This window comes from Ranitomeya imitator, chromosome 6 (assembly GCF_032444005.1).
Source record: "Ranitomeya imitator isolate aRanImi1 chromosome 6, aRanImi1.pri, whole genome shotgun sequence".
NCBI classification, from domain to species: Eukaryota; Metazoa; Chordata; class Amphibia; order Anura; family Dendrobatidae; genus Ranitomeya; species Ranitomeya imitator.
The window spans coordinates 65,070,080-65,094,632 of record NC_091287.1 but is presented as its reverse complement, the minus strand read 5'-3'; the positions used below and the strand labels follow the sequence as shown (position 1 = coordinate 65,094,632).

Sequence of the window (24,553 nt, the reverse complement as noted above, 5' to 3'; positions counted from 1 at the left end):
TCCCAACTCCCTCAGCCGTCTCTTGATACCCGTGAACATCATCCGTTGTCTCTGCACCAAAGTAGAATAGTCTGGGTATATGGCAATCTTTTGGCCTTCAACTGTCAGATCCGTCATGTCTCTGGCCTTCCTCAGGATAATGTCTCTGTCTCTATAGTTTAGAATTTTGGCAAGCATGGTACGGGGATTCGCTCCAGGGACAGGTGGTTTCGGCGGGACCCTATGCGCTCTTTCTACCGCGAACACTTTTGTTAGCGCCATATCTCCAAATGTTTCCAACAGCCATTTTTCAATATATTCCGTTGGATTCCTCCCTTCAGCTTTTTCAGGGATGCCCACTATGCGAATATTGTTTCTTCTGGACCTGTTCTCAAGGTCCTCATTTTTCGCAGCCAATTCAGCTATTGCTTGAGTGAACTTTTTCTCTGCTTTTTGCAGCTGCACTATATGATCTTCTGCAGTGCTCACTCTCTCCTCTACCTCCCCCACACGTTTGTCAATCTTCTGCATGGCTGCGTTTATCTGGGCTGTGTCTCCCTTAACCTCCTGTATCTGTAAGGTCAGAGACTGTTTACATGAAGAGACTAGCGCAAAAACGTCTCTTAGGGTAGGCTCAGCTTCTGGCGCCATTTCCTCGGGTCCCCCTTCTGCCACCGCCATTTTACTCTCCTTTCTCCCCTGTTGTACCTCATGTTCTCCTGCTGGGCTCTCCTCCTCCTCCTCCTCCTCTTCGGTATCAGCTTCGGCTCCCTCCTCTGCGGCCTCCGCTCTCGCATACTGCTGGAGCTTTGCCGCTACCTCCATGCGCTTTCTACATGCGGCGTTCTCCTTGTCTGCCTTCTCCCTCGTGTCGGCGCCATCTTGGATTGCGCCTGCATCCCCGGCTCCCGCGTCCTTCTGCCGTCTCCTGGTCATGTTCGCCGGCTCCAGCACCACCGCTCAGCACCGCCGGACCCTCCAAGTCTCCCCGCAGCTGGTAAGCCCCCCGCAGGGACCAAACAGCAGCGGCTCTGTAGGATTTTAGAATGTACAGCGGCGGGAGCTCACAGCCACACGTCCGCTCACATGGACTCTCAGGCCACGCCCCATATATTTATACATTAACATAAGATCGCCCCTTAGTCTTCGTTTTTCCAAACTAAATAGCCCCAAGTGTAATAACCTATCTTGGTATTGCAGACCCCCCCAGTCCTCTAATAACCTTGGTCGCTCTTCTCTGCACCCGCTCTAGTTCAACTATGTCTTTCTTATACACCAGAGACCAGAACTGTGCACAGTATTCTAAGTGTGGTCGAACAAGTGACTTGTATAGAGGTAAAATTATGTTCTCCTCATGAGCATCTATGCCTCTTTTAATGCATCCCATTATTTTATTTGCCTTTGTAGCAGCTGCCTGACAATGGCCACTAAATATGAGTTTGTCATCCACCCATACACCCAGGTCTTTTTCCATTGACGGTTTTGCCCAGAGTTTTAGAATTAAGCACATAATTATACATCTTATTACTTCTACCCAAGTGCATGACCTTACATTTATCCCCATTAAAGCTCATTTGCCATTTATCAGCCCAAGCTTCTAGTTTACATAAATCATCCTGTAATTTAAAATTGTCCTCCTCTGTATTGATTACCCTGCAGAGATGTCTAATTCACATCAGCATCATTTTTGAAGCATGTGTTGTTAGGTAGAAAGGTTGATGTTTATCAGCAGTTTGTAATTTTGCCTAAAAAAAATTATAGAACATATATATATATATATATATATTTTTTTTTTTTTGGCCGGCGGGGGGGGGGTATGCGTAGTTGGGGGGGCATTCCTTTTGAAATTTCTTTGGGGTATTTTCTGTCACGTAGGCTCCTCAAAGTGAAAAGTGCTCAAGACGACATTCAAGAAGTTTATTAACCCTTTAACTAGATATACAGCAATGTGGAAAGAAAAATTTACTTTTTTTACCACAAAAATATTGTTTTAGCCCCAAATTTTGCATTTTCAGTCGGGTAACAGGAGAAAATGGGTGGTACAATGTGTTGTGCAGTTTCTCCTGACAACATAAACCCCATATGTGGGGGAAAACTACTGTCTAGGCACACGGCAGGGTTTGGAAGAGAAGGATCACCATTTGACTTTTGTAACACAAAATTGGCTGGAATAGACAGTGGAAGTAATGTCGCATTTGCAGAGTCCTTGTTGTGCCCAAACAGTGAAACCCCCCCACCCCCACAAGTGACTCCATTTTGGAAACTACCCCCCTTAATGAACTTATCTAGATTTGTGGTGAGTACCTTGAACCCACAGGTGCTTCACAGATTTTGCATAATGTTGAGCTGGGAAAATGAAAAAATTGTAACAATTAAAAGTAGTAAAAATAGAAAACCAGAAATAGATCTACATCGTTTAGAGCTGTCTGAGGTCCGTAGCTCACATATCAATGTGACAGCACCAGATCCTTCTATTTCTATTTTTACTACTTTCAATTTGGATAAGTGTGTGCCACAATGACTATGTTTGCACAGGATATTAGCATTGTTAAATACAGGTTTATTTTCATACTTTTACTTCATATATTTTAGATTCATATTTTCATACTTTACATTTCATTTTAGATTTTGCACAATGTTAGACTATGTATTTCCTTCCGTGTACTTTTTTATTTTATGATTGAGAATGTACTGGTATTTATTATTTACCATTGTTTTCAGGGTTGTTAACTATCAAGAGCATTTGGATAAAAGTGTGTATTTTGTCAGTCATTAACTCTACCCCTTTTTCCGCTGGGGAGAGAAGAAGAGGGTTGGACTTTATATTTGACTTCTAGACACCTGATGAAGGCCCTTTATAGCTGAAACACGTTGTTTTTCACCCCTTCACGACCTTGCGATTTTCCATTTTTGGCTCCCGTTCTTCCCCGAGCAATAACTTTATTTTCCGTCAATATGGCCGTGTGAGGGCTTGCTTTTTGCAAGACGAGTTGTACTTTTGAACACCAATGATTTTACCATATAGTTTAATGGAGAAAAGGGGGGAAAATTACAAGTGCGGTGAAATTGGAAAAAAAAAAGTGAAATTCTACAATTCTTTTTTTTTTATTATGTTCACTAAATGCTAAAACTGACCTGCCATTATGATTCTCCAGGTCAGTAGGAGTACACAGATACCAAACATGTCACGGTTATATATAGAGAGAGAAAAATGGTTACATTTTCCAAGACCCATAGCATCTCCATTTTTTGGGGATGTGGGGCTGAGTGAGGGCATATTTTTTGCTTGCCGAGCTGACGTTTTTATTGATACCATTCTGGGGTAGATACGATGGCGTTTTTATTTCTTTTTCTCGTTACGCTGTTTACCGATCAAATTAATTTATTTTATATTTTGATACTGATAGTTCTGAACGCAGCTTTACCAAATGTGTAATTCTTTTATATTTTACATTGAATGGGGCACAATTTAAACTTTATTAACATCTTTCAAAACACTTTTTTTTTTCTTTTTATTTGCTTCAATAGTCCCCTTAGGAGACTAGACGCTGAGATCTTCTGAATTTTGAGGTACACATAACTAATAGGGCTTCAGCCCTGCTATATGTAGCAGAAATCATCATCTTTTTTGAAGGCCATTTTAATTAACCCCTTTACGCCGCAGCCCATCTTAGCTTTTTCGCTTCAGTTTCTTCCCAGAGCCATTACGCTTATATTGCTGTCCACACAGACATATGAGGGCTTTTTTTTTTTTGCGGGACGAGTTGTACTTGTGAATGGCACCATTCATTTTTCCACACAGTGTACTCAAAAAAGGGGGAAAAAAATTCCAAGTGCGGTGAAATTGGGAGTTGTGTCGCCATTTTCCAAGACCCATGACATTTTTATTTTTCGTCCAATGAAGCTGTATGATAGCTTATTTTTTGCGGGGCGAGACAACATTTTAATTAGTACCATTTGGGGAGAGATGTCACTTTCTGATTGCTTGTTACAGCATTTTTTGTGAAATTGCAAATGCCAAAAAAAAAGTACGTAATTTTGGCGTTCTTGAATTTTTTTCAGTTTATGTTTTTTACTGGTCCGGTTAATTGTTTTTTTATATTGATAAATCGGACCTTTCTCAACATAGCGATACCAAATGTGTGTATTTTTTATATATCTTTATTTCCACGAGGGGAAAAAAGGTGTGATTTGAACATTTTTTTAAATTATTTTTTCATGTGTTTTTTTTTTTTTTTTTTTTTTAACCTCTCACTGATTTTGTGATCCTCCTCAGGGGGCTTGCTGTATATAGCACAGTTTCAAAGGAGTTCTGTAATGACAAGCACGGGGGTCATCAATACTGATATTACAGCAGGGGTCACAGCTGATTCTTTTGGGAGATGAAGCTTGTTCCTGCCTGCTTTTTAAAAATGTGTTACCTCAAATAAATAATTATTTGCAATCTTGTGCGATGTCAGTACACTCTTTTCCTTCCTCCCATGCCCAGGAGCTGTGGTATGGTCAGACTATGTTCCTGTACAGTCAGACACACAGCAGGGGAACATGTATAAGATTATCTCAGCACAGGAATACTTAATTTAAACAAATCCAATTGTGGAAATTATTATTATTCCAAGATCTATGTAATTAAAATGAACTTTTGTGCGCGGGAAAACCCCTTTTACTCCTGTCAAATAAGGACTATGTGGTAAAGTTTCTCTTTAAGGGATTTTCTGAAATAGAAGAAAAAAAAAAACTAAAAAGAAAATTTAATTCTATAAATAAAAAAATAATCGTAAATACACTTAATTAAAATACCACACCCGCTGTCTAGAGAGGTAATTATAGAATTAAAATGGCAGCCAGGACAGGTGCTTGGGAGCATGTGCTGTAGGAAGCTCTGCTCCCCCCAACCCTAATGTGTAGGAAGATGTGCAGTGCATATTCTCATCTAATACTGGAGTCCGGAGAGAAGAGGCAGCTGCTCACACTGCTGTCTACCCAATATAGATCATCTAATACTGGAGATACCAGGGTGCAGAGGTAAGAAGAGGCTGCTCACACTGCTGTCCACCCAATATATATCATCTAATACTGGAGATACCAGGGTGCGGAGGTAAGAAGAGGCTGCTCACACTGCTGTCTACCCAATATAGATCATCTAATACTGGAGATACCAGGGTGCAGAGGTAAGAAGAGGCTGCTCACACTGCTGTCCACCCAATATATATCATCTAATACTGGAGATACCAGGGTGCGGAGGTAAGAAGAGGCTGCTCACACTGCTGTCTGCCCAGTGTATCTGATCAAATATTTGAGATACCAGGGTGCTGAGGTAAGAAGAGGCTGCTCACATTGCGATCCACCCAATGTATATGATCTAATACGCGAGATACCAGGAGATACCAGGGTGCTGAGGTAAGAGGTCATATAAGGTCCAGGTCATATAATTCATTATTACATTCTATGACAGCCTTCTGTCAATGCAACAGGACCTTGCTACCATTTTAATTCTTTATTGATCACCTCCCTAAAAGAAAACTATTGTAATTTGCCAATTAAGTGTATTTGAGAATATACTCATGACTTGTTCTTAAGATATCTATTTTTTTCTATTCCTTAAGAACCCTTTTTAAATTGGAGAGAGCCAAACAGGCACAGGGAGACTTCTAGGCCAAGCAATGTTCCCCTGGGAAATAAAATGTAAGACCTGCTACGTCCTATAGTTGATTCTGGAGAGTGGAGACCATTCCAATATTAGGAGGATATTTCAAGTTGTACTGCACAACTTTCCAACTCCAGAAGGATTTACATCTTTTCCTTTACTTGCTTCTTAACCTCGAATACCTTTATGACTTTAAAACAATTTGGCAATGCATCCTAAAGGCCCATTATTCCTTGCCGCACTGGACATTGTTCTCTCTCGGGAGAGAGACAATCCATTGTGCATGTCTTGCAGGATACGAAAACAAGTGTGTGATGACAACAGGTGCTCTTCTTATATCATCTAAGTAACTTGTCCTTTCACCAACTAAAAATATTTAGTGCATAAGGTTGAAGTCAAGGAACTAATGGTGATCCACTCGGAAGAGCTTTCATCACCGGGAAACAGGTGAACTGAAGTAGAAAGTGGAAGCCACAAATCTGTTCATTCATACGATAATCAACTCGTGTGCAAACTATTTCATCAGAGGCAAACTAGTTTCTGCCTCCGTCCTGTCCAGTTTCACAGTCGCAGGCTCGGCAGGATTCATTTCTGCTGAGCAATCCTCTATTGACAGAGTATTAAATCCTGCCTGTGCGCTGATGTAATTGATGTTTTAGCTTCTTGTTAATTAGTTAGATGGTGTAAGTCATAATTTGTTATCCTCATTAACCACAAATTCCACTTCGGACTTCTTTTTTTCCACTTATTAGATTTAATTCACATATTGAAACTCAACCAAGTTTTTTTTTCTATAATTATTAACTTACACTGTGATGGAGGCTTTAAAATAGTCCAGCACCATTAACGCTTTCATCCCACCTTTGTTATTTTCCTTTCTCTTTAACTATGCATAATTTTGGGGTATACAATGTATTTAAAACATTAGTTTTTTTTTTTTTTTTTTTTTTTCATTTTTCTTAATGGAGGGGGAAACAATTTCTTTCACAGCTAAAAAATAATATTCCAACTTTACACTATGGGCTAATATGATTACAGAGAATTCAAAGGGTGTTTTTTTTTAATGTTTAACCACCTTTGGTCAATGAATGAACTTTTTAGTAAATAAAAATGTTTGTGTCACCTTATTAGGAGTGTCATTTTTTTATTTTTACAGGGAAACCAACAATAAGCTGTAGGTTTTTCGCTATGTTCACATGGAGTTTTTTTCCCCCTATAAAATCCTTCTGAAAGGCTGTTTGGAAAAAAACTCTTCCCATACTTTTCTATGGGAAATCCACATAAGGAGGTTTTTTTTTAGCATGTTTTCTTCCTGAAGAAGTTTTGAAAAACACATGGTGGCATTAATTCGATATCATCAAATCAAAATGCTGAAATCTAGACCAGAATCCGTCTGAAAAAGTAAAATGAACATAACACACATCAGCCTCAAAACAACATTGCTGTGCACATGTTTCATCTTATGTCACTTCTTCAAGATTTGGAAATCCTGAAGCCGTTTAAGTTCCATGATCAAACTTCAGGTGGATTCTGCTCAAAAGCTGCCCGCTGTCTGTACTTAGTGTAGAGTCAGAGACGCCAGAGAACATTGGCAAAGTTGCCCCAGGAAAGCGATAGTGATTCCTAGGGTTCTTCGGAAAACTCATAAAATGAGAAAAACAAAACAAAAAAAAAGATAAAACAACTTGAGAAAAGAAAACTCTTCCAAAACGGCTTCAAGGAAAAAGAAAAACTCAAAACTGTAAAAAAAAAACAAAGTGTATGAAGTGGTTAATGCTTGAAAAACAAAATTTTTGAATGTTAAAAAAAAAACAAAAAAAAACTATGTGATCATGGTGATCAGTTCTATGTAAATGAACGTCGCACTGAGCGACTTAAACGAGCCTTATCCCGAGTGTGCGTGTACATATCTGGTTGCTGTCCAATTGGTATAAATGCCTCGCTAAAAGATAAATTATTGCCAAAAACGTAGCTATGGTCACAATCTTTGCACCCGAATGAAGATATTTCGGAGCAAAATTCCAAATGAGCAACTTGAGAGATTCGTTATATTGCATTTCTGCTCCAACACAACGTTCCAGGAATGCTCCACTGTGCACTGCCGGGTCCGAACACCGGGCGCGCGCCGGAGATCGTTCCCTATAAGGTGCTTTAACTTTAATATAGTCTCGCTGACCTTATCTTTCTTATTGTGAATGCCACCTTGATAGACTACCATGTGCTCATGATTATTGTACAGAGAAATGGGATCTTGTGAAATTGAGATTGCAGTTCAGTGGCAAAAACGAAAAGGTCATTGGAAAAAAAATACATATTCCATATGACACAAAACATAAGGTAAAGCTCTAACAATTCTTTTTTCTATTTTCCCAGTCATCCTAAAATGCAACTCGCCCTGCACAAAGTGTTCACATGGGTATATAAATGGAAAAATAAAAAGTTATGACTCTTGATAGAAGAGGAAAGAGCAAAAAAAAAAAAAAAAGAAAATCACCTGGTCAGGAACAAGTTAAAGTGTAGAGGACCAAGCACAGTGTTTAGCTTAATGCCCCACAGACACTGAATGGAGAGGCAGGGCGGACACTCGCTCCTTCGAAAGTTCTTCCCAATTACACCAGGCAGTATGAAAAAACAAGATACTCGACACCTCCAGAGGAGTGACTGTATGGGTCCATATCATGGGTCCTGATGGAGGTTGATGGTGGATAAATGTCCACTGAAGATAACCTCTTTCGAGAGCTACCCCTCCCCCTTCTCCCATGTCTGGGAAGCCCCTCAACAAATGAGGTCCATTGGCTGTTTTGAAGCCTCTATTAGGCTAGGTTCACATTGCGTTAATGGGTTAACGCTAACGGACTGCGTTGCACGGCGAAAATGTCGCAATTAACGCCACGCAACGGGTCCGTTAGCGCACCCATTGACAGCAATGTTAATTTTTCCTGTAGCGCATGGCATTTTCGGCACGCGCTAGCGATGTGCCGTTCTTTTGTGATGGACCTCGGACGCCGCTTGCAGCGTCCGAGGTCCGTCCCTCGCTAGCGCAGATCGGGGATCTGCGCTAGCGGGGACCCCGAACGCGGACCCTAAACAAACATTCCGCTAGCGCTATGCGCTTAACGGATTGCCCTAACGCAATGTGAACCTAGCCTTAGAATGGCAGTCTTCTCGATGTTGGTGTTATTAACACACTGAAGACATATTGATGAAAATGTAGTAGTTTATTCCTTCACCTTGGCTTCATTCACATTTTCAAGAATAGTTTAATCTGTAAAAAGCCGTCTGTATCATGAATCTGACAGGTGCACTTCAATCAATAATGAATGTTCCCGTGAAGGCTAGAGGTGACCTTAGCACAATAGCCATGATAAAGACATCTTAACCCCTTAATGACCGCCAATACGTCTTTTAACTGACCTGAGATATAAGAGCATAGCCTCCCCACACAGGTGACAATCCAGCAGCTGTCGGCTGTACACTATAACTGATAACTTGCGGTATCAGCCACGATCAGTGTTTACACCGTCCATATCTGTTTAACCCCTTATATACTGCTGTCAATAGTGACTACATCATGTAAGTGGTTAACAGAGTGTAGGGGCTTCTCCCTCTTTATCCCAATTGGTCCCCTCAGATTATGATTTTGTAGTCCTGATGTTGTCTGTGGCAATTCACGACCATATAGCGGCCTTAGAGTCTGACGGCTGTTGTAACCTGTTCAGAAGTTAGAGACATTTAGGTGGTAAAAAAAAAATACATATTTTCATTTCTGTCATGCCACTTTGCATTAATTCCTGAAAATCACCTGAAGGGTTAATAATAGTGATGAGCGAATATACTCGTTACTCAAGATTTCCCGAGCACGCTCGGGGGTCCTCCGAGTATTTTTTAAGTACTCGGACATTTAGTTTTTATTGCCACAGCTGAATGATTTACATCTGTTAGCCAGTATAAGTACACGTGGGGATTCCCTAGCAACCAGGCAACCCCCACATGTACTTATGCTGGCTAACAGATGTAAATTATTCAGCTGCGGTGAAGAAAAAATAAATTTTGTAAATTTCCTTGAAAAAAAATGAAAAATTACTGCTACATTTTTAAACCTCCTAAAATGCTAACAAAATAAAAAAACATTTTACCAATGGCGCTGATGTAAAGCCGACATGTGGGAAATATTATTTAATAATGTTTTGTTGTGGTATGACTATCTGGATTAAAGGGATAACAATTCAAAGTTTGAAAATTGCTAATTTTTTTAACATTTATCTCAAATTTCTGATATTTTTTATAAATAAAAACAAAACATATCAACCTAAATTCGATATTCTGATTCTCAAAATCACTGCGATTTGATGAAGTATTCCAAAGTTATTATCACATAAAGTGACACTGGTCAGTTTTAAAAAATTTGGCTCTGTCACTAAGGGGTTAAAGGTGCATTTACAATTACAAGGGCTGAAATTGGAGAACAAGTGCGTATAAGAATGCTCATTATCAGCCTGTGTAGTAGACATGATAGTAGTCACGCTCTACTCATTCGTGGGATGATTAGATCATTTTGGACCGGCATAAAAATCATTATCGGCAACACATCACCCTGTGAAAACAGGACATGTGCTGCCGAGAACATAGTAACATAGTTAGTAAGGCCGAAAAAAGACATTTGTCCATCCAGTTCAGCCTATATTCCATCATAATAAATCCCCAGATCTACGTCCTTCTACAGAACCTAATAATTGTATGATACAATATTGTTCTGCTCCAGGAAGACATCCAGGCCTCTCTTGAACCCCTCGACTGAGTTCGCCATCACCACCTCCTCAGGCAAGCAATTCCAGATTCTCACTGACCTAACAGTAAAGCATCCTCTTCTATGTTGGTGGGAAAACCTTCTCTCCTCCAGACGCAAAGAATGCCCCCTTGTGCCCGTCACCTTCCTTGGTACTGTATGGGGACAGAACAAATGTCCTGTTTCCATCAGTATTCGCTGGCCCATGTACACAAGCCAGTAAACGAGCACAGATTTACCTGTATATAGTCAATCATTGGTCCCTAATGGGACAAGATAGTCCAGGCTGAACGCAGCTTTATACAGTCAAATGTTAAGCTAAACTTGAGTTGCAAATTGCCTCTTCAGAGAGGAAGAGGACTTGAACTTTAGTTCCACCTATTGGAAATAGCAATCCTAAACGTGAATATTGACCATGAGCCCTGCCATAGGACTTAGGATAAAAGCCAAACCAGAATCTCTATTTGCGGACATGTGTTTAGGACTGTTGCTCCTCAATGCAAAGCAAGATCTGATTTGGCTACGTGAGAGGCCTCTGACTGGTGTCTAAGGGGTAATGTCTATCCTTCTGGAGAGAGACCTGTCTGGCATTGCAGGCGTGTCGGTCCCAACAAAAAGAGTTTAACTCTTAGAAGCTAAATTTGGAAATTTGCTAGTTTATGGTACCTGAAAATGGTTCATAATAGCTGCTTCCATCTCGTTCTGCACCTGATTACATAGCGAAGACTATGATGGAAAGGAGATATGGCCTAAAACCAGAGACTGCATGTCGTTTTCACACAAACCAACATACCTTGTCAGACAGTGTGGTTTTTGATTGCACATTATTTAGCATTATTCATGGGATTTCTTCTTTATTAAATTGGAAAATTAAAATTGGGGTCAACCAGTCAAAAAGGCTCTGTCAAAGCAGTAATCCGCACGCAGTTTTTGACCATGTCATGACTAAGCCATCTGAACTAAAGCTTACACCGGAAAGATTTCTAGTAGTACGGTAAATATTACGATGTATGGTTGCTGGGATCTCTTACTGATCAGCAGAAGAAAGGGATATCACCACTCAGTGGGGCAGAGCTGCAGTACCGGACACAGATGTGTAAGGATATCCCTGCGTCAGGCACTGCAATACCCTTATTGCTCGCCACCTCTTTCTGCTGATCAACCCAGTCCAATGGTCCCCCCTCGACCAATTATACAATTAGAACAAGCAATTATTCTAATGCCCAGAAAACCAGTTTGAAGTTTGTCAGAAGACATCACAGGAAGCTCATTATTGAAGACTATGGTGGAGACAAATTTAGATAAGTACATAAAGGTGGTATATATCCATAGATACTCTATGCTTTTTACGGTCATTGACGATCCTAGCCATATAAAACCTTTGTTTACCGTATGCCTTCCATGCCTCAGACCCCATTATATCTAGCCCACCTCTACAACCAGTTTCTCTGTATGTCTAGGTGTATAATTGCGATTATATAAATTATAGACAATTATCAGTCTCCGTTCTATCCCTTGAATATGCACATCTTGGACATTAATATACACGACTCTTACCTTTATTCCTGTTCTATTCAGATCCCAAAGACCCTACATGCTCCATATGATTTTCTAAACAGGACTGTGGAGTCGGAGTCGTGGAGTCAGAGCCCATTTTGGTGGAGTTGGAGTCGATGTCATGGAAATTGAGTCGGAGGTTTGGCTTACCGACTCCACAGCCCTAGCAGGGCTGTGGAGTCTGAGTCGGAGCCCATTTTGGTGGAGTCAGTGCCGGAGGTCTGGCTTACCAACTCCACAGCCCAGTTTCTAAATTAAATGTGTTTTATATGTAACATGTTCATTTCTGGTTCTCTCGCGATTTACCTTCACTATTGAGAATGACCTGGGAAATTCAAATTGCCGCTTTACACACATCACCATATTCTACACTCGGGCATCTTCTGTCAATTATGGAACACAATACCTCCTCCTGACATTTTGCATCACCCAATGTGAGTGTGCAGTGAATTCTTCAGTGTTATGACACCCTACCTCACCAGGACTGCCAACTATCCAGAAATTCTATGACAGGCTGTAAAAATAAGCACTTTTTTTCTCCGTCACTAAAAACAGTTTAAGACGTCCGTGATTTTGTTTTTTGTTTGTGTTTTTTTTTTTTAAAGCTGAAGAAAATTATACAGATTATTTTGACTTCAATTTTCCTTTTAGACTTTCCAGTGAATGCAGCATATGTCTTCATATCTGACTTATGGGCTGTAGACATCCATCACATGATTTATGGTTTTCCAATGTGTCTGTAAAAAATATTGTTTGTCTGTGAATTTTTGATAAGCTATCCCAAAAAACTAAAAATTCAAGTAAGAAACCCTGCATCTCCCTTTATATTATGCTGCGATCTAGCAAGGTATATAAACATGCATACAAGGCTTAGCCGGACTACACAGTAACAGCCGGCCATTGTCCATCAATCATCATTAGTCCATTCCTAAATGTAGCTCTTTCAGCTGCACAAATGGAGTCAAAATATGTGAACTATGTGCCCAAAAACATCAGCGACACACACTACAACAACAGAGATTAGTGGATGTGAGCTTGCTTTCCACGTCATTCAATCGCTAGTCTCCAAGATGCCGGCAAACAATCCTGATGATCGCTCAGCAGATAGGGCTATGAACTTGGGGACTACCGTTACATGGGAAATGATTGCACCTGCAGATCAACATTACACATCATCAGGTTTCTCAAAATTGCAAAGTTACCGTGAACCTGACAGAGGATATATGGTCCCCGGATCCACAGACAGCATGCATCAGACACAGGCTGCATGATATAAGACATGTAGGTTGGACTCTGAAACCTTAAGAAAAACATACTTTAAGAGCCGCCAGTGACGGTGAAGCACAGGTCAATAGTCAGAAAGGACGGTCCCTGGTGGCTTCTCTCCACCCACTCCTCTGGAGTGACAAGTCTCTCCCTGCGTGCATGTGTAGGAAGAGAGTCACTGGCAGCGGGCGGGGAGAAGATTTTCTACTTGTCACCTGTGCGGCTCTGTCCCCGGTGGATTTTAGAGCAAGTTTTTCTCAGCGTTTCAGAGTCAAACATGCATGGCTGAGATCATACAGCCAGTGGCTGATACACGCGGTGCAGGAATTTTATCAAGTGTCAGGTTCCCTTTAAAAGGGAACCTGTCACCAGAAAAAACACCAGTAACCTGCAGATGTGTGTTAATCTGCAGGATACTACAGAGCGACAGCTGTAACCGCGTCCCCAGCAGTGACTGACAGTCAGCCCCAATGCAGAGCAAGTGTCAGTCAGGACCAGCACCGGCGCCGCCCCCGTGAGTGCAACCACAATGCTGTGGGGTAAGAAATAAACGTCATTTTCTCCCTGCAGCTTTCAGCTATGTGTATAATAATGCTATTAACCTGCAGATTAATAGTGGTTTTTTCTTGTGACAGATTCCCTTTAAAGGGTTTGTACCAAGTTTTATAGCAATCACCTATCAACCTATTGCTGAGGGCTCAAACCGTTAGGACCCCCCACAAATCCAGAGAATGGGAGTCTACAGAGGTCCAACTGAATAGAGTAGCGGTCAATCATGTGCACCCTATCAACATATTGCTGAGGGCTCAAACCGTTCGGACCACCCAGCAGTTAAGAGAATGGAGGTCTACAGAGGTCCAACTGAATAGAGTAGCGGTCAATCATGTGCACCACCTCTATGGAACTGTTGGAAATAATCAATAATAGTTTTAAATTACACTGTGTTATAAAGGTTTTGTCCCTCGAACAATTTTGAGTGTTCCTGGTAGATTTTTTTCATGCGAATTTCAGAAATGACTTCAGATTTTTCCTAAGGTTCTTGAGAAATGATACGAAAGATTACAATATTCTGTTATAATTCTAAAAACTTATATGAACTTTTTCTGACACTGTCACAGTATATTCTGAATTTTCCACTGAACTAACCTATATCACTGATCTACACATATGCAAGCACTTATTATGTGAATTGCATGCAGGCGCAGTGAATCATTCGGCGGACCGTGTAGCATATCACATCTCCTGGGCAGGGAAGGAATCAAAAGACAATACTGACATTACAGCAGGGGATCACAGAGGATTTCTTTTGTCAGGTATTCACTGACTGTTTTTAACCCCTTTACCCCACATCTTTGGCAACAGCCGGGCACCAAACTTTGAACAACTCGTGGACAACATGCTCATAGCATATCATTTTATGAAATGCAATATGTCACTAAAAATGCATTTTCTACATTCTCACTTGGACTTTTTTCCAGCCAATCTTGGTGCTGTTAGCGATGAACACGGTGAAAGATTTCACTGATGGAGAAAAGGTACCAGGGAGAGTGGAATACGTCAATTCTGGCTGACTATTGCTGGAATCTTACTCCAGAAGCATCTGACACGGATTATAAACGAAAGTCATCTGCAAAACACTTTTGAACTATTGCTTTTGCTACTGACATCGATGAACATGTACTGTATGTAGTGTCTCGGACGTCATAATGTAGAATATAAACTGTTGTTTCTTAAAAACCTTACATGATACAGACTTTTGGAGCACATATTCGTGCTCAGCATATCAAAATCTATAAGATACAATAACATTTTCTCTGGGGACAAGAACTTCCCTGAAATTTGTTGCGCAGTGTTATTTGTGGTACTGTCAGAAACAACCATTAAAGCAATGATCCCGCTCTTGCCAACCTTGCTCATGGTCCTTGAAAACTAGGGACAGCAGGACTATGGAATATATCCCAAACTTTGAACAAAACTACTAATTATTTCAATAAACATTATTTGTACGACCGCAGAACAGTAAATGCCACGAATTGAAAAAAAAAAAAAAAAAAAAGCTATTTAGAAATGAAAAAAAAATCCATGTAAAGAAAAGGAAAGTGACGTAGAGGAATACCATTGAGCTTTCTTTGTAGAGTCTCTTCCTGTAGACTTATGATGTACATCTGCTCATCAAGGTCTTCAAGGATCTAAAATAGGCAGATAAATTCATTACTAGGGCACAGCTTTCTCTGAATGTAATATCCGAGAATTTACAAAGTTAAAATGACTGTCTTTGCGTATATCTGTGACTTCGTAGGCTAGAATAAAAGCCCGTTTAGACAAGTTGGCGCTCGTTAAACTGACATGTCTACATAGACTGGTAAATCTGGTGGGAACAGACAGCCCGTCCATACGATTGTTCTGTCATCATACATGTAGTTGGCAGAATATTCTCCATTTACATGGAGTGGCCGAGAATGGCGATATGTATACCAGCATAAAATTCACTGGGTAATTGCTGGGAAATGAGCATTGGTACGTTAACCAATTATGTACTTGTCTATGTGGGCTTGAAGAGGCTGAAACTTGGCATCATGGTGGCACCAGAGTTGTGCCGGTATAGATGGCTTCCATACCGTGAATTCACATGTGGTGGATCTGCAGATGATTTGCACATTTAAAATTCATAGCAAATTAAATTGCCAAATTTTACGAATCTCATCCACAAGCTTCAGATATTTTCTATATAGGGAAAAAAAATGCATCCTTCATCATGTTGTGGAAATGGTGCAGATTTTCAGTGCGGCTTTCACCATTTTTAATAAAGCATGGAAAAAAAATGTGAACCTACAGAAAAATCCACAGAAAAATTTACTGCTTTCACTTCTGACATTTGCTGATGGCGACTGATCTTTTGGGGTCTATGCTATATATTTCAAAGAAAGTCAAACCACCACATGGAGACCACACATTGCCCATCAATGAGCCATAACTTCATTCCTTAACCCCTTCATGACCCAGCCTATTTTGACCTTAAAGACCTTGCCGTTTTTTGCAATTCTGACCAGTGTCCCTTTATGAGGTAATAACTCAGGAACGCTTCAACGGATCCTAGCGGTTCTGAGATTGTTTTTTCGTGACATATTGGGCTTCATGTTAGTGGTAAATTTAGGTCAATAAAATCTGCGTTTATTTGTGATAAAAACGGAAATTTGGCGAAAATTTTGAAAATTTCGCAATTTTCACATTTTTTATTTTTATTCTGTTAAACCAGAGAGTTATGGGACACAAAATAGTTAATAAATAACATTTCCCACATGTTTACTTTACATCAGCACAATTTTGGAAACAAAATTTTTTTTTGCTAGGAAGTTATAAGGGTTAAAATTTGACCAGCGATTTCTCATTTTTACAACGAAATTTACAAAACCATTTTTTTAGGGACCACCTCACATTTGAAGTCAGTTTGAGGGGTCTATATGGCTGAAAATACCCAAAAGTGACACCATTCTAAAAACTGCACCCCTCAAGGTACTCAAAACCACATTCAAGAAGTTTATTAACCCTTCAGGTGCTTCACAGCAGCAGAAGCAACATGGAAGGAAAAAATGAACATTTAACTTTTTAGTCACAAAAATTATCTTTTAGCAACAATTTTTTTATTTTCCCAATGGTAAAAGGAGAAACTGAACCACGTAAGTTGTTGTCCAATTTGTCCTCAGTACGCTGATACCTCATATGTGGGGGTAAACCACTGTTTGGGCGCACGGCAGGGCTTGGAAGGGAAGGAGCGCCATTTGACTTTTTGAATCAAAAATTGGCTCCACTCTTTAGCGGACACCATGTCACGTTTGGAGAGACCCCGTGTGCCTAAACATTGGAGCTCCCCCACAAGTGACCCCATTTTGGAAACTAGACGCCCCAGGGAACTTATCTAGATACATAGTGAGCACTTTGAACCCCCAGGTGCTTCACAAATTGATCTGTAAAAATGAAAAAGTACTTTTTTTTCACAAAAAAATTCTTTTCGCCTCAATTTTTTCATTATCACATGGGCAATAGGATAAAATGGATCATAAAATTTGTTGGGCAATTTCTCCCGAGTACGCCGATACCTCATATGTGGGGGTAAACCACTGTTTGGGCACTCGGCAGGGCTCGGAAGGGAAGGCGCGCCATTTGACTTTTTGAATGGAAAATTAGCTCCAATTGTTAGCGGACACCATGTCGCGTTTGGAGAGCCCCTGTGTGCCTAAACATTGGAGCTCCCCCACAAGTGACCCCATTTTGGAAACTAGACCCCCCAAGGAACTTATCTAGATGCATATTGAGCACTTTAAACCCCCAGGTGCTTCACAGAAGTTTATAACGCAGAGCCATGAAAATAAAAAATAATTTTTCTTTCCTCAAAAATGGTTTTTTAGCCTAGAATTTCCTATTTTGCCAAGGGTAATAGGAGAAATTGGACCCCAAATGATGTTGTCCAGTTTGTACTGAGTACGCTGATACCCCTATATGTGGGGGTAAACCACTGTTTGGGCGCACGGCAGGGCTCGGAAGGGAAGGCACGCCATTTGGCTTTTTAAATGGAAAATTAGCTCCAATCATTAGCGGACACCATGTCACGTTTGGAGAGCCCCTGTGTGCCTAAACATTGGAGATCCCCCAGAAATGACCCCATTTTGGAAACTAGTCCACCAAAGGAATTAATCTAGATGTGTGGTGAGGACTTTGAACCCCCAAGTGCTTCACAGAAGTTTATAACGCAGAGCCATGAAAATAAAAAAAAATTATTTTCTCAAAAATGATCTTTTATTTTTATTTTCCCAAGGGTATCAGGAGAAATTTGACCCCAAAAGTTGTTGTCCAGTTTCTCCTGAGTACGGTGATACCCCATATGTGGGGGTAAACTACTGTTTGGGCACATGCCGGGGCTCGGAATTGAAGTAGTGACGTTTTGAAATGCAGACTTTGATGGAATGCTCTGCGGATGGTCACGTTGCGTTTGCAGAGCCCCTGATGTGGCTAAACAGTAGAAACCCCCCACAAGTGACCCCATTTTGGAAACTGGACCCCGAAAGGAACTTATCTAGATATGTGGTGAGCACTTTGAACCCCCAAGTGCTTCACAGACGTTTACAACGTAGAGCCGTGAAAATAATAAATCATTTTTCTTTCCTCAAAAATGATGTTTTATCAAGCATTTTTTTATTTTCACAAGGGTAACAGGAGAAATTGGACCCCAGTAATTGTTGCGCAGTTTATCCTGAGTATGCTGGTACCCCATATGTGGGGGTAAACCACTGTTTGGGCCCACGTCAGGGCTCGGAATTAAGGGAGCACCATTTGACTTTTTGAATACGAGATTGGCTGGAATCAATGGTGGCGCCATGTTGCGTTTGGAGACCCCTGATGTGCCTAAACAGTGGAAACCCCCCAATTCTACCTCCAGCACTAACCCCAACAAACCCCTAACCTTAATCCCAACTGTAGCCATAACCCTAATCACAACCCTAACCCGAACACACCCCTAACCCTAACCACAACCCTAATTCCAACCCTAACCCTAAGGCTATGTGCCCACGTTGCGGATTCGTGTGAGATTTTTCAGCATCATTTTTGAAAAATCCGCGGGTAAAAGGCACTGCGTTTTACCTGCGGATTTTCCGCGGATTTCCAGTGTTTTTTGTGCGGATTTCACCTGCGGATTCCTATTGAGGAACAGGTGTAAAACGCTGCGGAATCCGCACAAAGAATTGACATGCTGCGGAAAATACAACGCAGCGTTTCCGCGCGGTATTTTCCGCACCATGGGCACAGCGGATTTGGTTTCCATATGTTTACATGGTACTGTACACCTGATGGAACACTGCTGCGAATCCGCAGCGGCCAATCCACTGCGCAGCCAAATCCGCACCGTGTGCACATGGCCTAATTCTAAAGGTATGTGCACACGCTGCGGAAAACGCTGCGGATCCGCAGCAGTTTCCCATGAGTTTACAGTTCAATGTAAACATATGGGAAACAAAAATCGCTGTACACATGCTGCGGAAAAACTGCACGGAAACGCAGCGGTTTACATTCCGCAGCATATCACTTCTTTGTGCGGATTCCGCAGCGGTTTTACAACTGCTCAAATAGAAAATCGCAGTTGTAAAACCGCAGTGAAATGCGCAGAAAAAACGCGGTAAATCCGCCATAAATCCGCAGCGGTTTAGCACTGCGGATTTATCAAATCCGCAGCGGAAAAATCCGCAGAGGACCAGAATACGTGTGCACATACCGAAACCCTACCCCTAACCCTAGCCCTAACCCTACCCCTAACCCTAACCCTACCCCTAACCCTAACCCTACCCCTAACCCTAACCCTACCCCTAACCATATTCTAACATTAGTGGAAAAAAAAAATTCTTTATTTTTTTTTATTGTCCCTACCTATGGGGGTGACAAAGGGGAGGGGTCATTTATTATTTTTTTTATTTTGATCACTGAGATATAATCTATCTCAGTGATCAAAATGCACTTTGGAACGAATCTGTCGGCCGGCAGATTCGGCGGGCGCACTGCGCATGCGCCCGCCATTTTGGAAGATGGCGGCGCCCGGGGAGAAGACGGACGGACCCCAGCAGGATCGGTAAGTATGATGGGGTGGGTGGGGCTCGGAGCATGGGGGGGTGAATCGGAGCGCGGGAGGGGTGGAACGGAGCACGGGGGGGTAGAACGGAGCACGGGGGGTTGGAACGGAGCACGGGGGGTGGAACGGAGCACGGAGGGGGTGATTGGAGCACGGGGAATGATTGAAGCACGGGGGGAGCGGCCAAGAGCACGGGGGGGAGCGGAGCACAGGACAGAGGGGAGCCGGAGCAGTGTACCGGACAGATCGGGGGGCTGGGGGGGCGATCGGTGGGGTGGGGGCACATTAGCATTTCCAGCCATGGCCGATGATATTGCAGCATCGGCCATGGCTGGATTGTAATATTTCACCAGTTATAATAGGTGAAATATTACAAATCGCTCTGATTGGCTGTTGAAAGTGAAACTGCCAATCAGAGCGATCGTAGCCACGAGGGGGTGAAGCCACCCCCCCTGGGCTAAACTACCACTCCCCCTGTCCCTGCAGATCGGGTGAAATGGGAGTTAACCCTTTCACCCGATCTGCAGGGACGCGATCTTTCCATGACGCCACATAGGCGTCATGGGTCGGATTGGCACCGACTTTCATGACGCCTACGTGGCGTCATGGGTCGGGAAGGGGTTAAAGGGAACCTGTCACCCCGTTTTTTCGATATGAGCTAAAAAAAAAAAATGGTTCAATAGGGCCTGAGCTCTGCGTTACATCAGTGCCTTTCTTATCCCCCGATTCCCCACCTTTGCTGAGAAAATACCTTAGTAACCTCTCCGTTTTCGTATGTCCATCACCACGGTCCAATGGGAGGGGTCTAATCGCCGAATCTCCTCACCTCTGGCTTTGCGTTACGAATCTTCTTTCCTGCGTTGGCGTAGTTTTCTGCGCCTGCGCATTCAAATGGCATCTCGCGCGTGCGCAGTATGTTTTTCCCAACAGTGGGCAAAGCATTCAACTCATTATTGTGCATGCGCCGGCATTTTCCTTGACATTCTGTGCCCCGGAAGTCTTTCTATGCTTCCGGGGCACAGAGCATAGGGTCAAAAGCTGGCGCATGCGCAATAAGGATTTAATGCTGTGCTCACAGTTGGTCAAAGCATACTGCGCACGCACGAGATGCTAATTCAATGCGCAACCGCAGAAACTGACAGCGATCTGTATGATTCACAGATCTAGTTACGTCTGACACGCCAAGGAGCGGGGGGAGAGGCAGCGATTAGGCCCCACCCATCGGACCAGACCGGGGTGATTGACATACGTAAACGAAGAGATTACTAAGGTATCTTCGTAGCAAAGGTGGGGAATCGGAGGATATGAAAGGTACTGATGTAAAGCTGAGCTCAGGCCCTATTGAACCATATTTTTATCTCATATCGAAAAAACGGGGTGACAGGTTCCCTTTAAAAGAGTTTATATACAAATTATATGAAGCCATTTACTGTAGATAGCGTGTGGATTAAAAAAAACCAATGTATTCAAATCGCCATTTAAATCATAAATAATTTCCATACAAGGAGGAGAACTGGCAACAGAAGAGGATAAGCTAAAAATATAAATCATCAGCATACATAGGAATTAAACAGTATAAAATACATGAAGCCTATCCTGATTACCAATTAGCAACACATTTGGAAAATCTTAGCTATGATAAATCATTAGTTTTTGTTAATTAATAACTACATGTTACAAAAAGAGAAGAAAAAAAACAAATAGAAAACTATACAAAACCATAACTATAAGGCTATGTTCACACTAGGCGTTTTCTTTATGCGTTTTTTTAACATAAATTTTCAGCTGCATTTTACAGTACCAGCAAAGTCTATGAGATTTCAGAAATCTCACGCGCACACCTTGTTTTTTTTGTCATCGTTATTTTGTGCTTTGCTTGATTTTCTGCACAATAGAGCAAGTCACTTCGTTCAGCGTTTTTCACCCATTGAAAGAAAGGCCACATTCACACGCTCCTTTTTATTCTGCGGGTTCTCCCTGCAGATTTATCGCGGTTTGTCCTGCGGGTTCCGCTGCGGGATTTACCCCTACTATTGATGCTGCATATGCAGCAATATGCAGCATCAATAGTAGTGTTAAAAAGAATAAAATCATGATGGTATACTCACCCTCTGACGTCCCGATCTCCTGGGCGCTGCAGGCGGCGGTCCGGTTCCAAAGATGCTGTGCGACCAGGACCTTCGGTGACGTCACGGTCATGTGACCACGACGTCACCGAAGGTCCTGGTCGCATAGCAAACCAGAGACCGGACGGCCGCGTGCAGCGCTGAGACTTCCGAGGGTGAGTATACATGATTTTTTATTTTTATTCTTTTTTTTTAATACAAATATGGTTCCCGGGGCCTGGAGGAGAGTCTCCTCTCCTCCACCCCGGGTATAACCCGCACATTATCCGCATTACTTCCCGCATGGTGGGCATAGCCCCATGCGGGAAGTAAGCGGATCAATGCACTTCTATGGGTGCAGAATCGCTGCCATTCTGCACAAAGAAGTGACATGGTCCTTTTTTTCCGCAGCAATTCTGCTCGGTTTTTTTCGGGTTTTTCCGCATCATGTGCACTGCGGTTTCTGTTTTCCATAGGTTAACATTGTACTGTACCCTGCATGGAAAACAGCTGCGGACCTGCAGCGGCAAAATCGCCACGGTTCCGCAGTAAAAACCGCATGGTGTGAACATGGCCTAATGGGTGGTGAAAAAACGCTGAAAATCCGCATAAAAAAAAACCCTGAAGTATCTGGTTTTGCAGCTTTTTTTTGTGCCAAGACCAGATGAAATAGAATGATTTATTTTTTATTTTTGCACTAAACTATCAGCATGCACAAGAGACAAATGTAGCATGCCAAAAACTGCAACAAAACACCAAAAAATGCAGCAAAACCTGCGGTTTTTGCTGCAGCTTCTTTGCTGCCAAGAGATCAGGTTTTGCTTCCAGGAAAAAAAAATGTAGCAACAAATGCCTAGTGTGAACATAGCTTAATATTACAATGACAAAAAAAAGTAGAAGACCACATGGCATAGAATTGTGCACACATTATATAAAACAATGCTTTTCACTGCAGGAGTATAAAAGAGATAAAGGAGAAAGTAAAAAAGCAGAAGTCAAGAAATATGTCTGGAGAGTCAGGAAAATGAGATAGAAAGTCTTCAACAGTTGAATGCCAGGAAAGGAATGACTGTGACAAATAAAAGTAAAGTGTGGACTGGGGTCACAGGTTCATGGGACTAAGGGCTTGGGATTGATGCAAGAGAGGTATAAAGAGCTCAGAAGGAATGTTGGAGGAATTTGGTGTCTGTCCACCAGAACAAGGGAAACCTCAGAGTGAGGAGTGAATTAGAAGAACGGTGCGCTCCTACTTGACTTAAGAGTGTTGAAAAAGGACAAGCAAAAACTTTTTCGAGCAGCTTAGGAAAACAACGCAAAAGGAAAAAAAAAATCTAATTTTTGTCAATTAATTGAACCTGTCATTCTCAGTCATGACAGTAATTAACTCAAAAGGAGCAAAGCGACCATAGTTTAAAAAAAAAAAAAAAAAAAGGATTTAATTACAGTATATAAAGTCATCAAAAGATCTAAAGACCAGAGCTTATAATCATAAAGAACAGATATGGTAGAACTCAACATGTATCGATAGAAATAACAGGCAGCTCAGTGCCATGAGCACCTTCACTTGTCGTCAAGCAACTAAAATATTCGCTACCTAGTCTTTCCTATATTTATACTTTTTTTTTTTTTTAAGATATTCTTGCAAGGAATGGAAAATAAACTCTGAGGAATAGTACGGGCACAGTTTGCGGGTTGTCCGCCAGTGGTTCCTTAGCACTAATCCAAGTTGGGTAAGAAGAGACAAACAGACTTTGTTGCATCACCCAACCACAAGTCGGTTTATCCAATATGAACAGGTAAAAACACCATCTTGGAGCAGCTGGAGGATATTTTACAGGAGCCTTCCCAAAATGCTTTTGAGTTAGTCACTAGATTGTCCAAGCGCTCGCCTACATCTTGTGTCCGTGATCGAACGAAAGATTATCTGATGAAAATACATCCTGGCACCTACTGTAAGAAATAGAATCAAACAAAAAGGGAAACATGACTGAAATACACACATATTTACGCCTTTGAGACCCCCCCCCCCCCCCCCCAAAACAAACTAGGTAGAATAAAAGTCTGTCCCAAGTGTAAGATATTTCATGGATTATGGTCCGGTAAATCAGCAAAGCAACTTCTAGTTAAAAAGAAGCTCACCGCTCCCATTGGAGCCCCCAAACCTCCTCCTATATTTGCAGGCCGGGGTGTGGCCTCCCTTTCCTGAGCTGGAAATTACTTTTAAAGGCTTCCCCAGACTGGTGTCCACTGGATGGGATCCGGTCCGTGTGTCTGCCCTTATTCACACACTCAGGTCAACATTGACACATGGTAAGGTTTTTAATATTAGACAGTGTAGGACCGTCCCGATCAGAGTCACCTTGTCGAGGTGGGATGGCTTTTATGCTATTTTTGATCAAAAATGGTATTACTAAAGAACTCTGTTATTTAAATGCACTTTTGCTTTTTACTTATTTACTTACAGCTGGGTTTTTGCTCGTTTTGGTTCTTGTAGGTTTTTTATTTGCAGCTACTTGTATATCCTCCCCAAAAAGCCCATTTTATTATCTTGTTTGCCAAAACTACATTTTATATCTGTGACGGCAATATGCTAATTA

The 24,553-nt window shown here is 41.7% G+C and overlaps 1 protein-coding gene across 1 annotated transcript in view; it reads right to left on the bottom strand.

Moving 5' to 3' along the window:
• LMBR1 (limb development membrane protein 1) overlaps positions 1-24,553 on the bottom strand; it is a 163,990-nt gene that overhangs the window by 33,019 nt on the left and 106,418 nt on the right. The window contains exon 9 of the mRNA XM_069729727.1: positions 15,352-15,424. Coding sequence (XP_069585828.1) covers positions 15,352-15,424 — 73 coding nt within the window. The remainder of the gene's footprint in view (positions 1-15,351; positions 15,425-24,553) is intronic.